At 42.6% G+C, this 18,407-nt stretch overlaps 1 protein-coding gene and 1 pseudogene across 4 annotated transcripts in view; one reads left to right on the top strand and one right to left on the bottom strand.

Annotated features, from left to right (window-relative positions):
- UNC5D (unc-5 netrin receptor D) overlaps positions 1-18,407 on the top strand; it is a 366,024-nt gene that overhangs the window by 139,855 nt on the left and 207,762 nt on the right. For all 4 annotated transcript variants that reach the window (XM_055567106.1, XM_055567109.1, XM_055567105.1 and 1 more), the window contains exon 4: positions 1,465-1,568. In XM_055567106.1, coding sequence (XP_055423081.1) covers positions 1,465-1,568 — 104 coding nt within the window. The remainder of the gene's footprint in view (positions 1-1,464; positions 1,569-18,407) is intronic.
- On the bottom strand, positions 12,696-12,793 carry LOC129645124 (uncharacterized; annotated as a pseudogene).

Below are 18,407 nucleotides of genomic sequence, written 5' to 3'. Positions count from 1 at the left end.
ATCTCTAATAGATGGAAGCTTGGCTTTACAATTTGGGAGGACAGCAGAGAAACGGGAAAATAGATCCTGCCACCTGCCTACAGTGTGAGTCCTTGTAAGATCCTTGGCTTCACACACACTCACGATGATCTCCAAATAGACAGCCCTGCTGAAAAAAGACATCAGTCGCCTCTGGGAAGGAAAACATTAAGAGTAAAATTCCAAAGAAAGTGAATACATGGATTGCTGGGCTTGTTATTCATGGCGTGTTTCTGACTTGCTAAAAGCAAGTTTAATGTATTTATACCATCTATACAGATGTAACTGATTCTGAAGCTCTGCTCTTTACAGAGAACATATTTCATGTTATTGTAAGCACTAAAGAAAATTAAATCAATAAATCCACAGCCTGTAATTTGAGATCCTCAGTTGAAGAAAAATACATTGTCCAGGAGGGAGGGGCAAGTCTTGAGGAAGGCTTGTCAAACTGTCTTCACTCCACTGTCCCAGGCTTTCAAATGACAGCAGAAATAAGCTTGTGGGTTTCAATCATCAAAGTGTTGTTATGACATCTCCAAAAGAAGTAGAGGCCAACTCCCACTCTTGTTAATGAAGCATATGCTTAAGTGGAAAGCCATGCAAATGATACTCTTTCTTTCTCAACTGTCCCCATGTGTGTCCTTTCCCCTGAAAAAGATTTGCTGGTGAGTACGCAGAGACTAATGTCTGGACACGTGGTAAATTCTTCCCCATCCCTGGCGTTGATACTCTCTGTGACCACTGGCAAGCCAATTAACCCCTCCAAATGTCACCCTTCTACGTGTAAAAGGTTAATGGTGCAGCTTGTTTGCAGAGAGCCTGGAGTCTTCCATGAACGGCACTGCATGGATGCCCAGCGTTGTTGTTGGACTGGAGGGCATTATATTTTTTAATTATATATTTGGTGGGATAGGTTATAGATTTTGTTGTGGTTGAATGTTGCCTCTTCTCCCTTGTTACAAATAAAAGACTAATAGGTAATCACACTCTATTACCATCTTCTAGAGGTCCCTAGAGGGCGAAGGGAACACAGAGGTTACAGATTAATAATGCATTCTTTAGTTAATAAAATCATGAACACCTCAGATGCATAATAGCTGTGGATGGCAATTTATTAGACCAAGTGTTTTATCAGATGCTAAGTAGATAATGCTAGCTAAGACTCATGAAGTAATGAGTTTTTCTTTCCTGCTCTTCTAGTAAATCTTCTATCCATCATATCAGTAGAGAACATTAGGGACAGTTTGGTTAAGGCTTATTTGAAATGTGTTTGAATATTCAGAAAAAGGATTCTTAGATTCTGGAACTCCTGAAACCAGGGGTGTGTGTGTGTGTGTGTGTGTTTGTGTGTCTAGATTGTGACAGTAAGCTCACTGTTTTATCATCTTTGGAGCAAATGTGGATCTTCCTGGCCCCAAAGTGTCATGTCTTTCCCATTCTTTGCAGATTTACGGAAAAACTTTGAGCAAGACCCGCAGGGAAGGGAGGTACCCATCGAAGGCATGATTGTGCTACACTGCCGGCCGCCCGAGGGAGTTCCTGCTGCGGAGGTAAGACCAGGCCAGTTCCCAAGATGGGGGACTGAGTCCTGTGTGCTCACAGGAGATGTAAGCCAGCCTGGGCCAGGCCTTCTTGCTGCCTGGACCCAACCGCTAAAGATGGTGAAGCGGCTGATGGGAATAAGCTGGAAGAGGAAATTGTCTCTCTAATTTCTTAAGCTCTCGCCAGCCAGTTTGGGTGAAATTGTTCTGTGCCCTTCCTCCTGGGGGCCTCGGCGATGCCGGTGCCTGCTCTGTGGCCTCATCCGTCACCCTGGGCACTCTGCTTTGTACATTGGTTTCTAGATCCATCTAACAGGCAAAGTCACATGAAAACAGTGTAGAAAGAAGGCGGCCGGGCTCCAGTGCCAAGTTGCACGGGTGATTGCGCTTATCCTTCATTTGCTTACGAAACAGACAACCCTGAAGTGTTTGTTAGGTTTTAGGTGCTGCGCTGGCGTGGGGGACACACGAAGTGTTGGAGGTCACAGATCTCTGATCAGTTACCTGTCGTTTGCAGTGAGGTGGTAGGAATCCAGAGTCGTCATAGTTTTTGCTCCTTGCTGGTTTTCCAGAAGCTTCTATCATACGGTTAGGCTATAATTGTCATAAATAACACACTGTGCTGGTGGGGATGGTGTTCTTTCAGTCACTATTAAAAGAGGTTCTGATAGACTCATAATATGGGTATTAAGATAATATTGTGGGGTCTATTCAGAAGTTCAAAGATTCCTTGATAAAGTCCTGTTTTGGGGTTGGCCGAAAACTTCAACCGGGTTTTCCTGTATAAGCTGATGGAAAAGCCTGAACAAATGTTTTAGCCAACCCAATACATATGCAAGCATAGGTCTGAGTCCAGCAGTAGAGAGGCCAGCTGTGACTCTTCTCTGAGCAGCTAGGGGAAGGTCCTGAGAGTGGTGGTTTCCTCACTAAGAAGTAGAGATATTAAAACAAGAGGAGACTTTGTTGCACATTGCTGTGGGATTTTGCGTTTGGAAGGACAGAGGAGTAAAATGTTCCAAGGGGAACCGAAAACAGACAGACTTGCTGATCCAGACAAGAAGCCTGCAGGGTGGATTCTATTCAAAGCTCCCAAACTTCCCTGAAATGAAGTAAACGGACTTGAAAATTAAAGTGAACTCTCCATGCGTGATGCGAAATGATGAGAAAGGAAAATGATTATTTTTAGATTTGTATTTAATGTGAAGCAAACAGATATTTGATCTCCTTTGGGCGATGTCTTGTTCTGTACAGAGAGTGTCCTCGATTTCCGAGGCGGGGAACAGGTGGCTGGGTGTAATGGGGCCGGGTGAATGTGGGTATCATTGAGGACACCCCACGTGTTCCTGGGGGACTCACTCAGGTACCAGCCGTTTGCTATAATCACACCATCTCTCATAACCAGGCTCTCTGCCAAGCCTGGGCTGGGTCACTGTGTCAACTTTGAAGCACCAGAGAGCACTGAAGATGGGCAGAAGGTCATGGTTTTATTATCTGTTCTGTGGGAACCGAACATTGTCTAGATGTCTAAAAATCAATTTTTACACCTAGAAGAGAGCTTAGATATTTACTTGGCACGGCCTTTCCATTTTAGGGGCAAGAAAACTGATACTCAGATCAATGACCCACCAAAGAAAGGTCTTACACCCATTTAAGTCATAACGCTGCTCAGTCTTCCCAAAGTTCCTCAGAACACTCAGAGAAAAGTCCACTTTCATGCTTTATGTGGTCCAGGATAATCAGGCCTGCTCTTACCTCTGACCTCATCTGTTGTTCAGTTTCCGGCCCTGCGGTAGCCACATTAGCCTCCTCACTCTTCAACAGCTGCACCAGCCACACGCCTGCCTCAGGACCTTTGCACATGCTGACTCCTCTGCTGGAACACTCTTCCCCAGTTACTCCATATTGTTTTTTCCCTTCCTTCAGGGCTTGCTCAGATACCTCCTGCTCAGTGAGGCCTGTTTAAGGCACTCTGATGACAATATCGGTTCCTTACCCTGCATGTATACTCTCAAGCCCCTTTCTCTGCATTTATTAACTCCTTAGCTCTTAGCACAACCATACTGTATTTATTCAACTTATTTTCTATTAGAATTAACCTCCACAAGGAGAATTTTGTTTGTTTGGCCATGCTACACAGAATGTGGGATCTTAGTTACCAGACCATGGGAGCACAGAGTCTTAAAATCACGGGACCTCCATGGAAGTCCCATATTTATTTTTTTATCCCCAGAACAGAAAAGAGTGTTTCCACTGTTCTCACATCCATGTGTCCAATAAATATGTGTTGAATATGAATGAAAAGTCATTTCCTGCCTTTATTCCTGAATATTGGAGGTAGTGCTGGGACTCAGCCCAGACCAAAGTGTGAAATCCACTAGACTCTTGTTTTTGTTTTTTCTCCTGAGTGTTAGAAAATGGGTATACGTCCTTCTTCACTTGGTCTTTGAAGACACAGTGAAAATACAGAACAGAGAAGAGGAAGATAAGTATTGTGTAACCTGGTAGGGTAAGAGCCAAAAGGGAAGATATGCCTTGATATATAAGTGTGTCCATGAGTTTGTACACGTGCGCACACACACATTGAAGTGTCTTTCCAGAGAGCTCAGGGATTTAGGAATTATAAGGACTCCATGGCTCTTTGGGGCCCTGGTTGGGAGGGAAGATCCCTGTTGGAGAAGGAATTAGCCTCTAGGAAGCAAGCAGCATTCCTAGCTGGTCAACTGTTGGGTTGGCCAAAAGGTTCATTCAGATTGTCCATACCATTGTATGGAAAAACCCAAAGGAATCTTTTGGCCAACTCAATACTTGGGAAAGGCTGAACTTGGGTTGAATTTGGAAGCAGCTCTTGAAACATCCCTCCACCTTTCTTGCCCCAACACTGTCCTTGAAAGGAAATGAGTTGTCCCTATTGGCTCAGTTCCTTTTTCCAACTTTATGTTTCTTTTGTTTATTTGTTATTGAAGTATAGGGCTTCCCAGGAGGCTCAGTGGTAAACATTCTGCCTGCCAATGCACAAGACGCAGGAGATGCAGGTTTGATCCCTGGGTAGGGAAGATCCCCTGGAGAAGGGCATGGCAACCCACTCCATTATTCTTGTCTGGAGAATCCCATGGGCAGAGGAGCCTGGCTGGCTATAGACCATGGGGTTGCAAAGAGCAGGACACGACTGAGCATACATGCATATGGCTTTCAATATTGTATTACTTTCTGCTATATCACAAATACCTGTTGAGCTATATGGTAGCACAGATGGTAAAGAATCTGCCTGCAATGCAGGAAAGCTGGGTTTTATCCCTGGGTTGGAAAGATCCCCTGGAGAAGGGCATGGCAACCCACTCTAATATTCTTTCCTAGAGAATTCCCACAAACAGAAGAGCCTGGCAGGCTACAGTCCATGGGGTCACAGAGTTGGACCCAACTAGGCAACTAAGTGTGTGTGTGTGTATTTATATATATCCCCTTTCTGTGGGGCCTCCCTCCTCCCCCGTCACGCCCCATCCCATTCTGATGTGATTTTCAGCTGTAACCACAGGAGCAGAACCCTATGTGAAAAACTTCCAGTAGTCACACACCCTGATGGCAGGGAAAACAGTATTTAGGAGAGTTCTTGGCCAGGGGAAGAAGGAACACAATAAATACAGACTTCTCAGTATGAAAGTATATTTTCTTTTCTGGTGCCTCCCCTCTTGCCAGATTTCTACACTGGTAGGTATTTACTTCCTGGATTAGTTTCCTGGGGCCACTGTGACAAATGACTACATACCGGGACTTAAAACAGTCAAACTGAATTCTCTCACAGTTCTGGAGGCTAGAAGTCTGAAGTAGGGTGCAGGCAGGGTTAGTTTTCCTGGGGGCTCTGGAAAATGAGCTTGTCTCTTAGATTCTGGTGGTTTCTGACAATCCTTGCTGCCCTTGGGGTGTAGATACATGACTACAGACTCTGCCTCCATCTTCAAATGGGTATTATTCTCTCTGTATCTTTTTTATCACTTTCTTTTTTAATATTTATTTATTTGACTGTGCAGAGTCTTAGATGCACCATCAGGACCTCTGATCTTGGTGGTGGTATGGGAGGTCTTTTGGGATCTTCCATTGTGTCATGCAAACTCTTAGGTGGGGCATGTGAAATCTAGTTCAACACTGAGGATCAAACCCGGGCCACGTGCGTTGGGAGCATGGAGTCTTAGCCACTGGACCACCAGGGAAGTCTCTCTCTCTCTATCTCAATATGTCTGAATTTTGGCTCTTACAAGAATGTGAATCATTGGATGAGGGTCAACCTCAATCCAGTAATGCCTGGTGTTAATCTTCTTGGTCACAGTACGTCTGCAATGACCCTATTTCCAAATAAGGTCACATGCACAGCTTATGTGTGGGCTTGAAATTTGGGAAGGGGGCCACTCTTGAACTCAGTCCACTTTCCACTCCCCCTTGATATATTAATAATCTTTTATTTTTAAGCACATAGACATCATTAGAGATAAATTTCAGAGCCAGGCTGGCTGAAAGAGGGCCATTTCAAGGAACAGCTGTGACTGTAGGATGGTTTAGAACAGAAATTCTGAGCTGAAGAGGGGAAGCTTTGTTTCCCACCTTTTGTATTATGGATGAAAATGGAGAATGTTTCAGCTGCACTGTGGGTTAATGGCTGGTGTGGGGCCCTAACAAGCTTTTATAGCATCTTCTTAAGGTGGGAAAGCATCTGGTTTCCAAACACATGTGTTACTTTGAAATTTCACTTATTTATGAGATGGATACTACCTATGTCTGTGCACTGATATTTACAGCTCTTTAGTTTCAGCAATAGCTTACACACTAGTTATGACCACCAACGTTTGTGTTTTTGTTGAAGGACAGGTCGATCTAGAGGAGAAAGCTGTGAGAGAGACGGATACAGATAGGGAAAGAAGGTGAAAATGTTCATACCTTCTGTGGTCAGGGTCTCTTGAAGAGGGGATGTCTGCCAATGCCTGTCATGGGGTCATTGCAGAGTATTTTTGTGCTTACTGACCTCTTTGTCATGCAAATATCCTAATGTTAATGACTCTTCAGAATGGCAGTAACTGGAAACTGCTCGGAAATTGATCAGTTACGTAATGGTCACTGTGAAATATCATCAAAGTTACCTTCTCTGAGCAGGTTGTGTTCCACCCGCTCCACTGCAGCCTGGTTCCCGTCCTGCCCACCTCCTGTGGGGTCCCAGAGGTCATCACTAGAAGGAGTTGTGACTGGTCCAGTCAGAACCAGCTGATGTACCAGCTGGTTTTGTCCTGCAGTGGAATAGGAGGTCTCCTACTTACCACATTGAAAGAAACCTTGGGAGCAAGTCTTATTTTCACAAGACACCTCTGTCTTCTCTCCGTAAGATAGAACATACTTGGCAACTAACTCTATCTAGATGACCAGACAAGGTGCTTTGCATAAGAATAGAAAGAGTGCCCCTGTGTGCCAGGCACTGTGTTAAGTAGTCTTTTCTATTTTTAATTTAATTTGCAGAAGTGTGCTATGAGATGCTAGAAAGCTCTTGGTATCTTCATGTCCATCTTACAGGAACTTGTCCAAGGTTTCAGATCACAGAGTCAATCAAACTTAAAGCTTAGACTTTTCCCTCTCTTTGCTAGTTGTTGTTTCTTTTTAGTGAGATGATAGGATTGGTTAGCCTCTGCAAAGCCTTTCTGGAAGCTTGGGACCCCTAGGCCAGTAATAACATATCTTCTTGTTCTGCTGCCTGACAGTCTGCCCTGAGAAATAGTTTTTTTCATTGAAATCTCTTCCAGCTGATATGCTAATCCTAAAGTTGTTCTAATTGCTGTTTCTTGTTTGAAATAGGTCATCTGGTGATAAAACTTATGAACACGGAGGGAATAGAGGCTCTGGGAGCAGGGCAGTCCTGGAGCCCCTATGCTCCCAGGAGCCTGGGTTGGATGCAGTCTTAGGAAACAGGAAGTACGGAATGTCTTCAGTTACAGAGAGGGTGCCTCGGAGGGAAAGGAAAGGGGACATATGAAGAGGAGAGAACACAAGTAGTCTCCACCCTTATTACAACTTTCCCCACATTTGGCCATGACCCCAAAAGATTTCATTGTCATAAAGGGCCCCGGTTATATCCTCATAAGTACATAATGATGTCTGTATCACCGGGTTCTCTCTCCTGAGATATAGTCGTGGAGTCTGGAAATGGTAGAGAACTGAAAATTCTTAGTGTGGCATAATTTTGTAACAATTTTGGAGTGAAACTGCAGTCCAATCCGGACTAGCACCTCCTACCACTATGACCTATGGCAAATACTGGCCACCCTGAACATCTGAAAATAGGAACAACACTTTTCCTGTAGGATTGCTCCAGCCAAAGAAGAAGAAAACCCAAGAATATGCAAGGCATCTAGCACAGTTTCGAATACTAAATAAATAGTAGAAAGGATTGTGGCTTCAGTTCTTCCTTCTCATTTTCTTCTTTTCTAAAGCATCGCGAACTTTGCTTCTCAGAGGAACATGTAGGGTTTCATTACAGTTGAGGATGCAGATTGAAATTGAAAACCTTTGCAATTTTTAACACACTTTCAGCCCCATGAAGAAGGATGCTGCTAGGACCAGCCCTTCTCTCCCCAGGCAGCCCATGAGCTCCTCCTCCAAGCCTGTGCCTTTTTCTTGCCTTTCAAGTTCATCAGAGGATGAAGCACCAGAATGCTTCCTGTCTTCCTCTCTTGTTATCTGCATATAATCTTTTATGGGCTTCCCTTGTGGCTCAATGGTAAAGAATCTGCCTATGAATGCAGGAGATGAGGTTTCCATCCCTGGGTCAGGAAGACCCCTGGAGAAGGAAACGGCAGCACACTCCAATATTCTTGCCTGGGGAAACCCATAGACAGAGGAGCCTGGCAGGCTGCAGTCCATGGAGTCACAAAAGAGTTGGACATGACTTAGCATCTGAGCACACACAATCTAGTGCATGGAGGAAATAAATGGTTATTTTGGTTATTTACAGAAGCTGGTAACTATCTGTGGTTTTACCTTATCCCTTGAGGGGTCTTATGAATGGCATTCAGTTTAGTTCCGTCACTCAGTCGTGTCTGACTCTGTGTGACCCCATGGACTGCAGCACACGAGGCTTCCCTGTCCATCACAAACTCCTAGAGCTTACTCAAACTCATGTCCATTGAGTCGGTGATGCCATCCAACCATCTCATCCTCTGTCGTCCCCTTCTCCTCCCACCTTCAATCTTGCCCAGCATCAGGGTCTTTTCAGTGAGTCAGTTCTTCACATCAGGTGGCCAAAGTATTGGAGTTTCAGCTTCAGCATCAGTCCTTTCAATGAATATTCAGGACTGATTTCCTCTAGGATGGACTGGTTGGATCTCCTTGCAGTCTAGAGGACTCTCAAGAGTCTTCTCCAACACCACAGTTCAAAAGCAGCAATTCTTCAGCACTCAGCTTGTTTTATAGTCCAGCTCTCACATCCATACATGACTACTGGAAAAACCATAGCCTTGACTAGATGGACCTTTGTTGGCAAAGTAATGTCTCTGCTTTTTAATAAGCTGTCTAGGTTAGTCATAGCTATTCTTCCAAGAAGCAAGTGTCTTTTAATTTCATGGCTGCAGTCACCATCTGCAGTGATTTTGGAGCCCCCCAAAATAAATTCTCTCATTGTTCCCATTGTTTCCCCATCTTTTTGCCATTAAGTGATGGGACTGGATTCCATGATCTTCATTTTCTGAATGTTGAGTTTCAAGCCAACTTATTCACTCTCCTTTTTCACTTTCATTAAGTTTAATTCTTTGCTTTTTGATAAGTGTGGTGTCATCCACGTATCTGTGTATCTGAGAAATATTGATATGTCTCCTGGCAATCTTGATTCCAGCTTGTGCCTTATCCAGCCCAGCATTTCGCATAATGTGCTCTGAATATAAGTTAAATAAACAGAATTACAATATAAAGGCTTGACATACTCCTTTCCCAATCTGGAACCAGTCTGTTGTTCCATGTCTGGTTCTAATTGTTGTTTCTTGACCTGGATACAGATTTCTAAGGAGGCAAGTCAGGTGGTCAGATAGTCCCATCTCTTTTAAGAATTTTCCAGTTTGTTGCAATTCACACAGTCAAAGGCTTTGGCATAGTCAATAAAGCAGAAGTAGAAGTAGATGTCTGAAACTCTCTTGCTTTTTAATAATCCAACGGATGTTGGCAATTTGATCTCTGGTTCCTCTGCCTTTTGTAAATCCAACTTGAACATCTGGAATTTCATGGTTCATGTACTGTTGAAGGCTAGCTTGCAGAATTTTAAGCATCACTTTCCTAGAGTGTGAGATGAGTGCATTTGTGTGGTAGTTTGAGCATTCTTTGGCATTGCCTTTCTTTGGGACTGGAATGAAAACTGACCTTTACCAGTCCTGTGGCCACTACTGAGTTTTCCAAATTTGCTGGCATATTGAGTGCAGCACTTTAACAACATCAACTTTAGTATTTGAAATAGCTCAACTGGAATTCCATCACCTCTACTAGCTTTGTTCGTAGTGATGCTTTCTAAGGCCCACTTGACTTCACATTCCAGGATGTCTGGCTCTAGGTGAGTGATCACACCATTGTGGCTATCTGGGTCATGAAGATCTTTTTTACATAATTCTTCTGTGTATTGTTGCCGCCTCTTCTTAATATCTTCTGCTTCTGTTAGGTCCATCCCATTTCTGTCCTTTATTGCAGCTGTCCTTACATGAAATGTTCCCCTGGTATCTCTAATTTTCTTGAAGAGATCTCTAGTCTTTCCCATTCTGTTGTTTTCCTCTATTTCTTTCCCCTGATCACTGAGGAAGGCTTTCTCATCTGTCCTTGCTATTCCTTGGAATTCTGCATTCAGATGGGTTTATCTTTGCTTTTCTCCTTTGCCCTTAGCTTCTCTTCTTTTCTCAGCTTTTTGTGAGGCCTCCTGAGGCAACCATTTTGCCTTTTTGCATTTCTTTTTTTCTTGGGGATGGTCTTGATCACTGCCTCCTGTACAATGTCACAAACCTCTGTCCATAGTTCTTCAGACACTCTATCAGATCTAATCCCTTGAATCTATTTGTCACTTCCACTGTATAATCAGAAGGGATTTGATGTACCCTTCTGAATAAACCATTGATAAACCACTGAATGGTCTAGTGGTTTTCCCTGCTTTCTTTAATTTAAGTCTGAATTTGGCAATAAAGAGTTCATGATCTGAGCCACAGTCAGCTCCTCGTCTTGTTTTTGCTGACTGTATAGAGCTTCTCCATCTTTGACTGCAAAGAATATAATCAATCTGATTTCGGTATTGACCATCTGGTGATGTCCATGTGTAGAGTCTTCTCTTGTGTTGTTGGAAGAGGGCATTTGCTATGACCAGTGCATTCTCTTTGCAAAATTCTGTTAGCCTTTGCCCTGCTTCATTTTGTACTCCAAGGCCAAGTCAAATTTGCCTGTTACTCTATGTATCTCTTGATTTCCTACTTTTGCATTCCGGTCCCCTATAATGAAAAGGGACATCTTTTTTGGGTGTTAGTTCTCGAATGTCTTCATAGATCCATTCAACTTCAGCTTCTGCAGCACTCCTGGTTGGGGATCTATGAAACTATGAGCCATGCCTTGTGGGGCCACCCAAGATGGACAGGTCATGATGGAGAGTTCTGACAAAACATGGTCCCCTGGAGAAGGAAATGGCAAACCACTTCAGTATTCTTGCCTTGAGAACCTCATGAACAGTATAAAAAGGCAAAAAGATAGAACACTGAAAGATAAACTTCCCAGATTGGTAGGTGCCCAATATGCTACTGGAGAGCAGTGGAGGAAAAACTCCAGAAAGAATGAAGAGATGGAGCCAAATCAAAAACAGCACCCAGTTGTAGATGTGACTGGTGATGGTGGTAAAGTCTGATGCTGTAAAGAGCAACATTGCATAGGAACCTGGAATGTTAGGTCCATGAATCAAGTTAAATTGGAAGTGGTCAAACAGGAGATGGCAAGAGTGAACATTAACATTTTAGGAATCAGTGAACTAAAATGGACAGGAATGGGTGAATTTAACTCAGATGACCATTATATCTACTACTGTGAGTAAGAATCCCTCAGGAGAAATGGAGTAGCCCTCATAGTCAACAAAAGAGTCTGAAATGCAGAAATATTTCAAAAGAGTCTGAAATACTTGGATGCAATCTCAAAAATGACAGAATGATCTCTGTTCGTTTCCAAGACAAACCATTCAGTATTACAGTAATCCAAGTCTGTGCCCCAACCAGTAATGAATGGCATTATTGTTACTAAAAACACTAGGGTATATAAACTTTTTTTTTTTTTTTTTAATCACACAAAGTCCATAGTTTACACTAGGGTTCATTCTTAGTGTTTTACATTCTGTGGGTTTGGACAAATTAATAATGACATGTCTCCATCATTGGCCTTCCCAGGTGGTGCTAGTGGTAAAGAACCCACCTGACAATGGGAAAGACAAGAGACTCAGGTTGGATCCCTGGGTCGGGCAGATCCTCTGGAGGAGGGCATGTCAAACCACTCCAGTATTCTTGCCGGGAGAATTCCCATGGACAGAGGATTCTGGCAGGCTGCAGTCCATAGGATCACAAAGAGCTGGGCAGGACTGAAGTGACTTAGCACACATGCATGCATGTATTCACCATTATCATATCATACAGAGTCATTTCTCTGCCCTAAAAATTGCCTGTGCTCTGTTCATCCCTCCCTTCCCACAACATCTGGAAACCTCTGATTTTTTTTTTTTAACTGTCTACATGATTTTTCCTTTTCCAGAATGTCATATAGTTGAAAACATACAGCATGTCGCCTTTGCAGATTGGTGCCTTTCACTTAGTAATATGTGTTTGAGCTTCCTCCATGTCTCTTCATGACTTAATAACTTATTTCTTTTGTAGCATTGGATAATATTCCATTGTTTGAATGTACCCGGTTTATTTATTCATTCACCTACTGAAGGACATCAAGGTTGCTTCCAAGATTTGGTAATTCTGAATGAAGCTGATATAAATATCCATATTTGTTTTGGGTTTTTGTGTGGCCGTAAATTTTTAGCTTATTTGAGTAAATATCAAGGAGTACTATTGCTGGATCGTGTGCTAAGAGTGTGTTTAGTTCTGTAGGAAGCTTCCAAACAAAAATATGTAATGCTTCATGAATTTTTGTTCATTGTTGCACAGGGCCATGCTAATCTTCTCTGAATCATTCCAATTTTAGTATGGGTGCATGCGTGCTAAGTCCCTTCAATTGTACAACGCTCTGGACTGTAGCCTGCCAGACTTCTCTGTCCATGGGGATTCTCCAGGCAAGAATCCTGAAGTGGGTTGTCATGCCCTCCTCGAGGGGATCTGCCTGACACAGGGATCGAACCTGCATCTCCTAGGTCTCTTGCATTGGCAAGCGAGTTCTTTACCAGGAGGGCTACCTCCAAAGCAGGCGTGGTATATAAACTTGAAGGTACTCACCAGGCAGCAGGCATAGGTTTAAATGAAATAATTAGTTGTGTGCTGTTCTGAAAATACCTGAAATGTGAACAGATGATAATTCAGCCTTTGCTAAATGCCATGAGCTCATCCCATTTGAGATGTATTAGAATGCATTTCTCACTAGAGTTGCTTTTAACCTCAACCTTGGGGCAGTTCTAACTAAAGATGGCCACTTTTTAGTGTTTGACACTGTTGTTTAGCTAAAACCAATTTGCTCTTTTCAAAACAATTCGTTATCCCACACTGCACTTTTTTATACTCCCCAATTAAATGCAAAATCTATCTTTCATAAAAGTTAGAAATTATGTCCAATGAAAATCCGACATTTTAATGGTTTTCCACAGATTAAAATTGTAGAGTTCTCAATAAACCCTGATTTACTGATGTTGGTTGTAAAATGGTTATTGCTGTTAATAAAGCCTGTAAATCTTAACAGGTTATATTTGCCTTGGACAATAAAACTTGCCATAAAGGCTTAGTGTCTAAGGCTAATTCTGCACACATCAAGGTAAACAACCTCCTCAAAATAATTCAATGTCTGAGAATTAAAAGCCCAAAGGCAAGCAACTAACAGATGGTAGCCTTGAGCCACTGCATGCTGGGCAATCTTATTGTTTTTATGTCACGGAGGAATCAAGATGGTGCTAGCATTAGAAAGGTCAAGGTCAAGGGGCCATGTCTTGGCTATTAGTTTTGGCTATTAGCACAAATAGTGCTGCTATGAATATAGGGATGCTTGTATGTTTTTGCATTATAGTTTTCTCCAGATATATTGGAGTGAGTAAGATTGCTGGATCGGATGGCACCTCTGTTTAGTTTTGGCGAACCTCCATGCTGTTTTACATAGTGAATGGATTGCATATGCACAATGGACTACTACTCAGCCATAAAAAAAGAGGGAAATAATGCCATTGGCAGCAACTTGGATGGACCTAGAGATGATCATACTAAGTAAAGATGTGATTTCACTTATATGTGGAATCTAAAATATGACACAAATGAATTTTATCTACAAAACAGAAACAGACTCAGACAGAGAGAACAGACCTGTGGTTGCTGTGGGGGAGGGAAGGATTGGGAGTTTGGGGATTATTGATGCAAACTATTACATTTAGAATGGATCAACAACTACTGCATAGTACAGGAAACTATATTCAGTGTCCTGTGATCAACTATAATGGAAAAGAACATGAAAAAAGAATATGTGTGTGTAACTGAATCACTTTGCTATAAAGCAGAAATCAATTATACTTCCAATTAAAAATAAATAGAAAAAAAGGTCAAGGGTCTTAGTCAATGACGTGTAGCTTGGAGAAGGTCCCCTTCTCTCTGTTGACTTATCAGTAGGTTGGCATGCTTGTGTTACAAGGTCAGATCCCAGGAACAGAATGAAAGAACGCACTTTTTGTCTTATAAAGTATGTCAGAGCCACACCTGTGTTCAAAAACAAATTACTGGTGAGGGTTGGGGCAGGAGGGTGGATTTAGGGAAAGTGTTAGTTACTCAGTCGTGTCCGACTCTTTGTGACCCCACGGACTGTAGCCCACCAGGCTCCTCTGTTCATGGAATTCTCCAGGCAAAAATACTGGAGTGGGTTGCCATCTCCTTCTCCAGGGTGAGTTTTGGAAAGGAGATCATTTTTTTCCTTCCAGATGCCCATGCGGAAGTCAAAGGTTTTTAAAGAAGCTCTGTTAATCTTGGTAGACTTGGTGAACATTTGTCCTACTTTATGTTCAGGGAATTTCTTTTAAAGTCGCACCTCCCTAAGGTGAAAGCTGAAAAGCTTATTTTCTAGTCTTTGTGGCTAGGCCCACTCGTCAGGTGTGCTCACCCAAGGTGGGGTGGAGAGTTGAGCAACGTGACAAAGTACTGGTATGGACATCCGTCTCTGGAGAGGATGGTGGCGGAGGTGCTACCAGCAGAACTGGCGAGTCTTACGGTTGGGAGCCTTGTCAATGTCATGGGTTTAGAACTGCGAGGATGCTGCCAAGTGACTCTCCGTTTCCCTATGATGTGGCTGCTCATTGTTCCATTTGGCTGCCCGTTATGTGTCTTTGACTTTACTGGAGAGTCTAGGCAATTCTGTGTGTGTGTGTGTGTGTGTGTGTGTGTGTGTGTGTAAGTCGCTTCAGTTGTGTCTGACTCTTGGGGACCCCATGGACTGTAGCCCTCCAGGCTGCTCTGTCCGTGGGGATTCTCCAGGCAAGAACACTGCAGTGGGTTGCCATAGCTACCTCCAGGTGTGTCTGTGGCACAATCATAAGCTCGTTTGGCTTTTAACCTAAAGGTTGGTGGTTCAAGCCTACCCAGGGACGTTTCCTAACTTTTTGGGCTTCCCTTGTGGCTCAGCTGGTAAAGAATCTGCCTGCAATGCGGGAGACCTGGGTTTGATCCCTGGGTTGGGAAGATGCCCTGGAGAAGGGAAAGGCTACCCGCTCCAATTTTCTGGCCTGGAGAATTCCACGGACTATAAATAGTCCACAGGGTCACAAAGAGTCAGACACGACTGAGCAACTTTCGCTTCACTTCCCTTCTTCCAGGGGATCTGCCCAACCCAGGGATTGAAACCGCATCTCTTACATCTCTTGCATTGGCAGGCAGATTCGTTAAAACAAGCACCACCTGGGAAGCCCTGGAAGAACTTTATTAGAGATATAATCTTTAATAAAGTCCTTTGCTACCTAAACAAGTCAGAGCAGAGTTGGTTGCTTGCAATGAAGAATTCTGAGTTTGACTCTCTGTGCCCTGTCTTACAGCTTCAAGGATGCCTTTGATGAGTACCTGAAAGTGTCCCTTAGAACCAAGAAAGTCACTATGAGCTAAAGGCTCTTTGAGGGCTGTTGATCTCTTTTTCTTTATCTGTAAAATAAGGAAGGGGGCTGGAAACTCCTAAGGCCCCTTTTGTATCTCCGATTATTCCTGTTGTATAAAGAATAGAATCAGCATACTATCAGATTTGTTTTAATAACTCTGTTAGACTAGTGCAGTTTTTAAGTCAGAAGCCCTTTTCCCTTCTCCCCTGTGAGGATATTCTTAATGAAAGGTTCATTTATTTCAAATTTGTTCATTGCCATAAAACCCAGGAGAGAATCTTATGACATTGAACTGTTTCGTACAAGAATCACTAGACTATTGTGTTTAACCTCAATCAAACAGACTAGGAAATGAGGATTTTATTTTTAAAAAAAGATTCTTAATAATCCACTGGAGGAACATTGAGATGCCCAAGTTCTGAAGCAGTGGACCTTAGGTATAAATAATTAATTTGGTGCAACCAAAGCAGAGAGAGAATGTCTAATAGTCCAGATAAACTTTGCTTTGAGGAGACTGACAATGAAGACCTTTGCAGAAAGCGACATTTGATTAGAATGTATAATATTGTAATAGAAACCTAATGGACTTTTAGAAAAGGGAATGTTGAATTGGTTAAATACTAGTAATTAAGTGCCAGTAAATTACTTCTCTAAAAACATTCCTGTAAAAAGAAATTTGCTATCGTAAGAGAGATGGGAAAATGAGGTTAATATAAGTTATTTAAAAAGTGAATATCTGCAGCCCAAATACCCTCATCATTAATAGAGGTCCTTAAGTCAATCTTATTAATGGACTGACTTTTACCACATCCTTATCTGAGAAATTCTGGTCCGTCACTGAGGAAGAAAAGAAGCCATCCAAAGCTCCTGATTTGTATTTCTTTTCTTTTTTTTTTCCCTTGTTCTGTATTCCTGGAGGGGGTGAAATATGGAGGATTGAAGTACATTTTTCAAAGCCAAGGGTAGAGACACATGATGAGGTGACAAAGACAGCGTCTTGACTCTTTTCCTTTTTTTTCCTGCATCTTCTAGGTCAGCCCCACACGCTCAACTTCCTTTCTTTCTTACGACTTTCTGGCTGTATTATTTACAGCCCCATCTCTATGTGCCCCCATTTTTCTTTGTCTGGAAGGTCCATGACATCCCCCATCTGTCTGCCCTTTACAAAGTCTGGGAGAAGCTCTTTTAACCTAGCCCAGTCGGACTTCCTCCTTGGCCATCCCAGGTGACACTGACTTTGCTTTCTTAGAAATATCTACTTTAATCAGTGTGGCCTGGTCAAGTTAAGGACCACAGTTTCTCCTCTCCTCTAAACACTTTTAATTTTTTAATATTTATTGGCATATTGTTGATTTACAATGTTGTGTTAGTTTCAGGTATATAGCCAAGTGAATCAGTTATACACATATCCACTCTTTTTTAGGTTCTTTTCCAACATAGGTCATTGCATGGTGTTGAGTAGAGTTCCCTGTACTACACAGCAGGTTCTTATTAGTTATCTGTTTTATGTATAGCAGTGTGTATGTTTATAGCATAACACTATGAACATTTTTGTTGTTTCTCTTTCTTGCCCTACTTCTTGTATTAACTTCTATGACCTTATGTCATATTTGCTTGAGCTAACTCCCTTCAGGATAGGAAATGCAAATGATGCTTTCCAGTATCCTTTTATACCCTACCCTCCCACCCCCATCCTCCCCATCCCTTTCACTCCCACCCTCCCACTCCCCTCACCCTTACCTTAGCAGATAACACTTGGCTTCTGGGAATAGTCTGGAAGCCTCTGTGACTTAGTGGATGAATATCCACGTGACTGCTTTTTGGTATGCATATGTGCATGCTAAGTCACTTCAGTCGTGTTAGACTTTTTGCCACCCAATGAGCTATAGCCCACAAGGCTTCTCTGTCTATGGGATTTCCCAGGCAAGAATACTGGAGTCGGTTGCCATGCCCTCCTCTAGGGGATCGTCCCGATCCAGGGATTGAACCTGCGTCTCCTAAGGCTCCTGCATTGCAGGCAGATTCTTTACAGCTGAGCCACTGGGGAAGCCCACTCTTTGATATACATAATAATAAACTCTTAAATTCAAATGATCACTTTCAAATTTACAAAGATTTTTCACATATATTGACTCATTTGATCCTTAAAGCTACTGTCTGTGGGAAGGCAAATACAAGAATATCTCTGTTTTATGGAATCGTTGATTCTGTGGATAATTTCATGGAGAAACTACTTTATCGCCAACTTTCATTGTATATGCACTCATTGCCAGGTACTCGTCACTGAATCCTTCCAGCAACTTTCTGGGGTAGGTGACAGTTAGATGCCAGTGTTATAAATAAAGAAACCGAGGCACAGACTGATTAAGCAGCTTACTGAGTGATTAAGCCACTCATTGAATCCCGAAAGCCTGGATTCTGAGGCTGTTCTCTTAAAATTCAACCTGATGAAGCATCTTTATATGTTGGATGTTGTATGCTGAGCATGAGCCGAGTAAGATAAGAAGCCTGTCATTTTCTCACCTACCATCTTATTTCATGCATGTGCT

Source organism: Bubalus kerabau, chromosome 2 (assembly GCF_029407905.1).
Source record: "Bubalus kerabau isolate K-KA32 ecotype Philippines breed swamp buffalo chromosome 2, PCC_UOA_SB_1v2, whole genome shotgun sequence".
Lineage (NCBI taxonomy): Eukaryota > Metazoa > Chordata > Mammalia > Artiodactyla > Bovidae > Bubalus > Bubalus kerabau.
The sequence above is the reverse complement of the archived record's forward strand: the minus strand, read 5'-3'. Positions and strand labels throughout refer to the sequence as shown.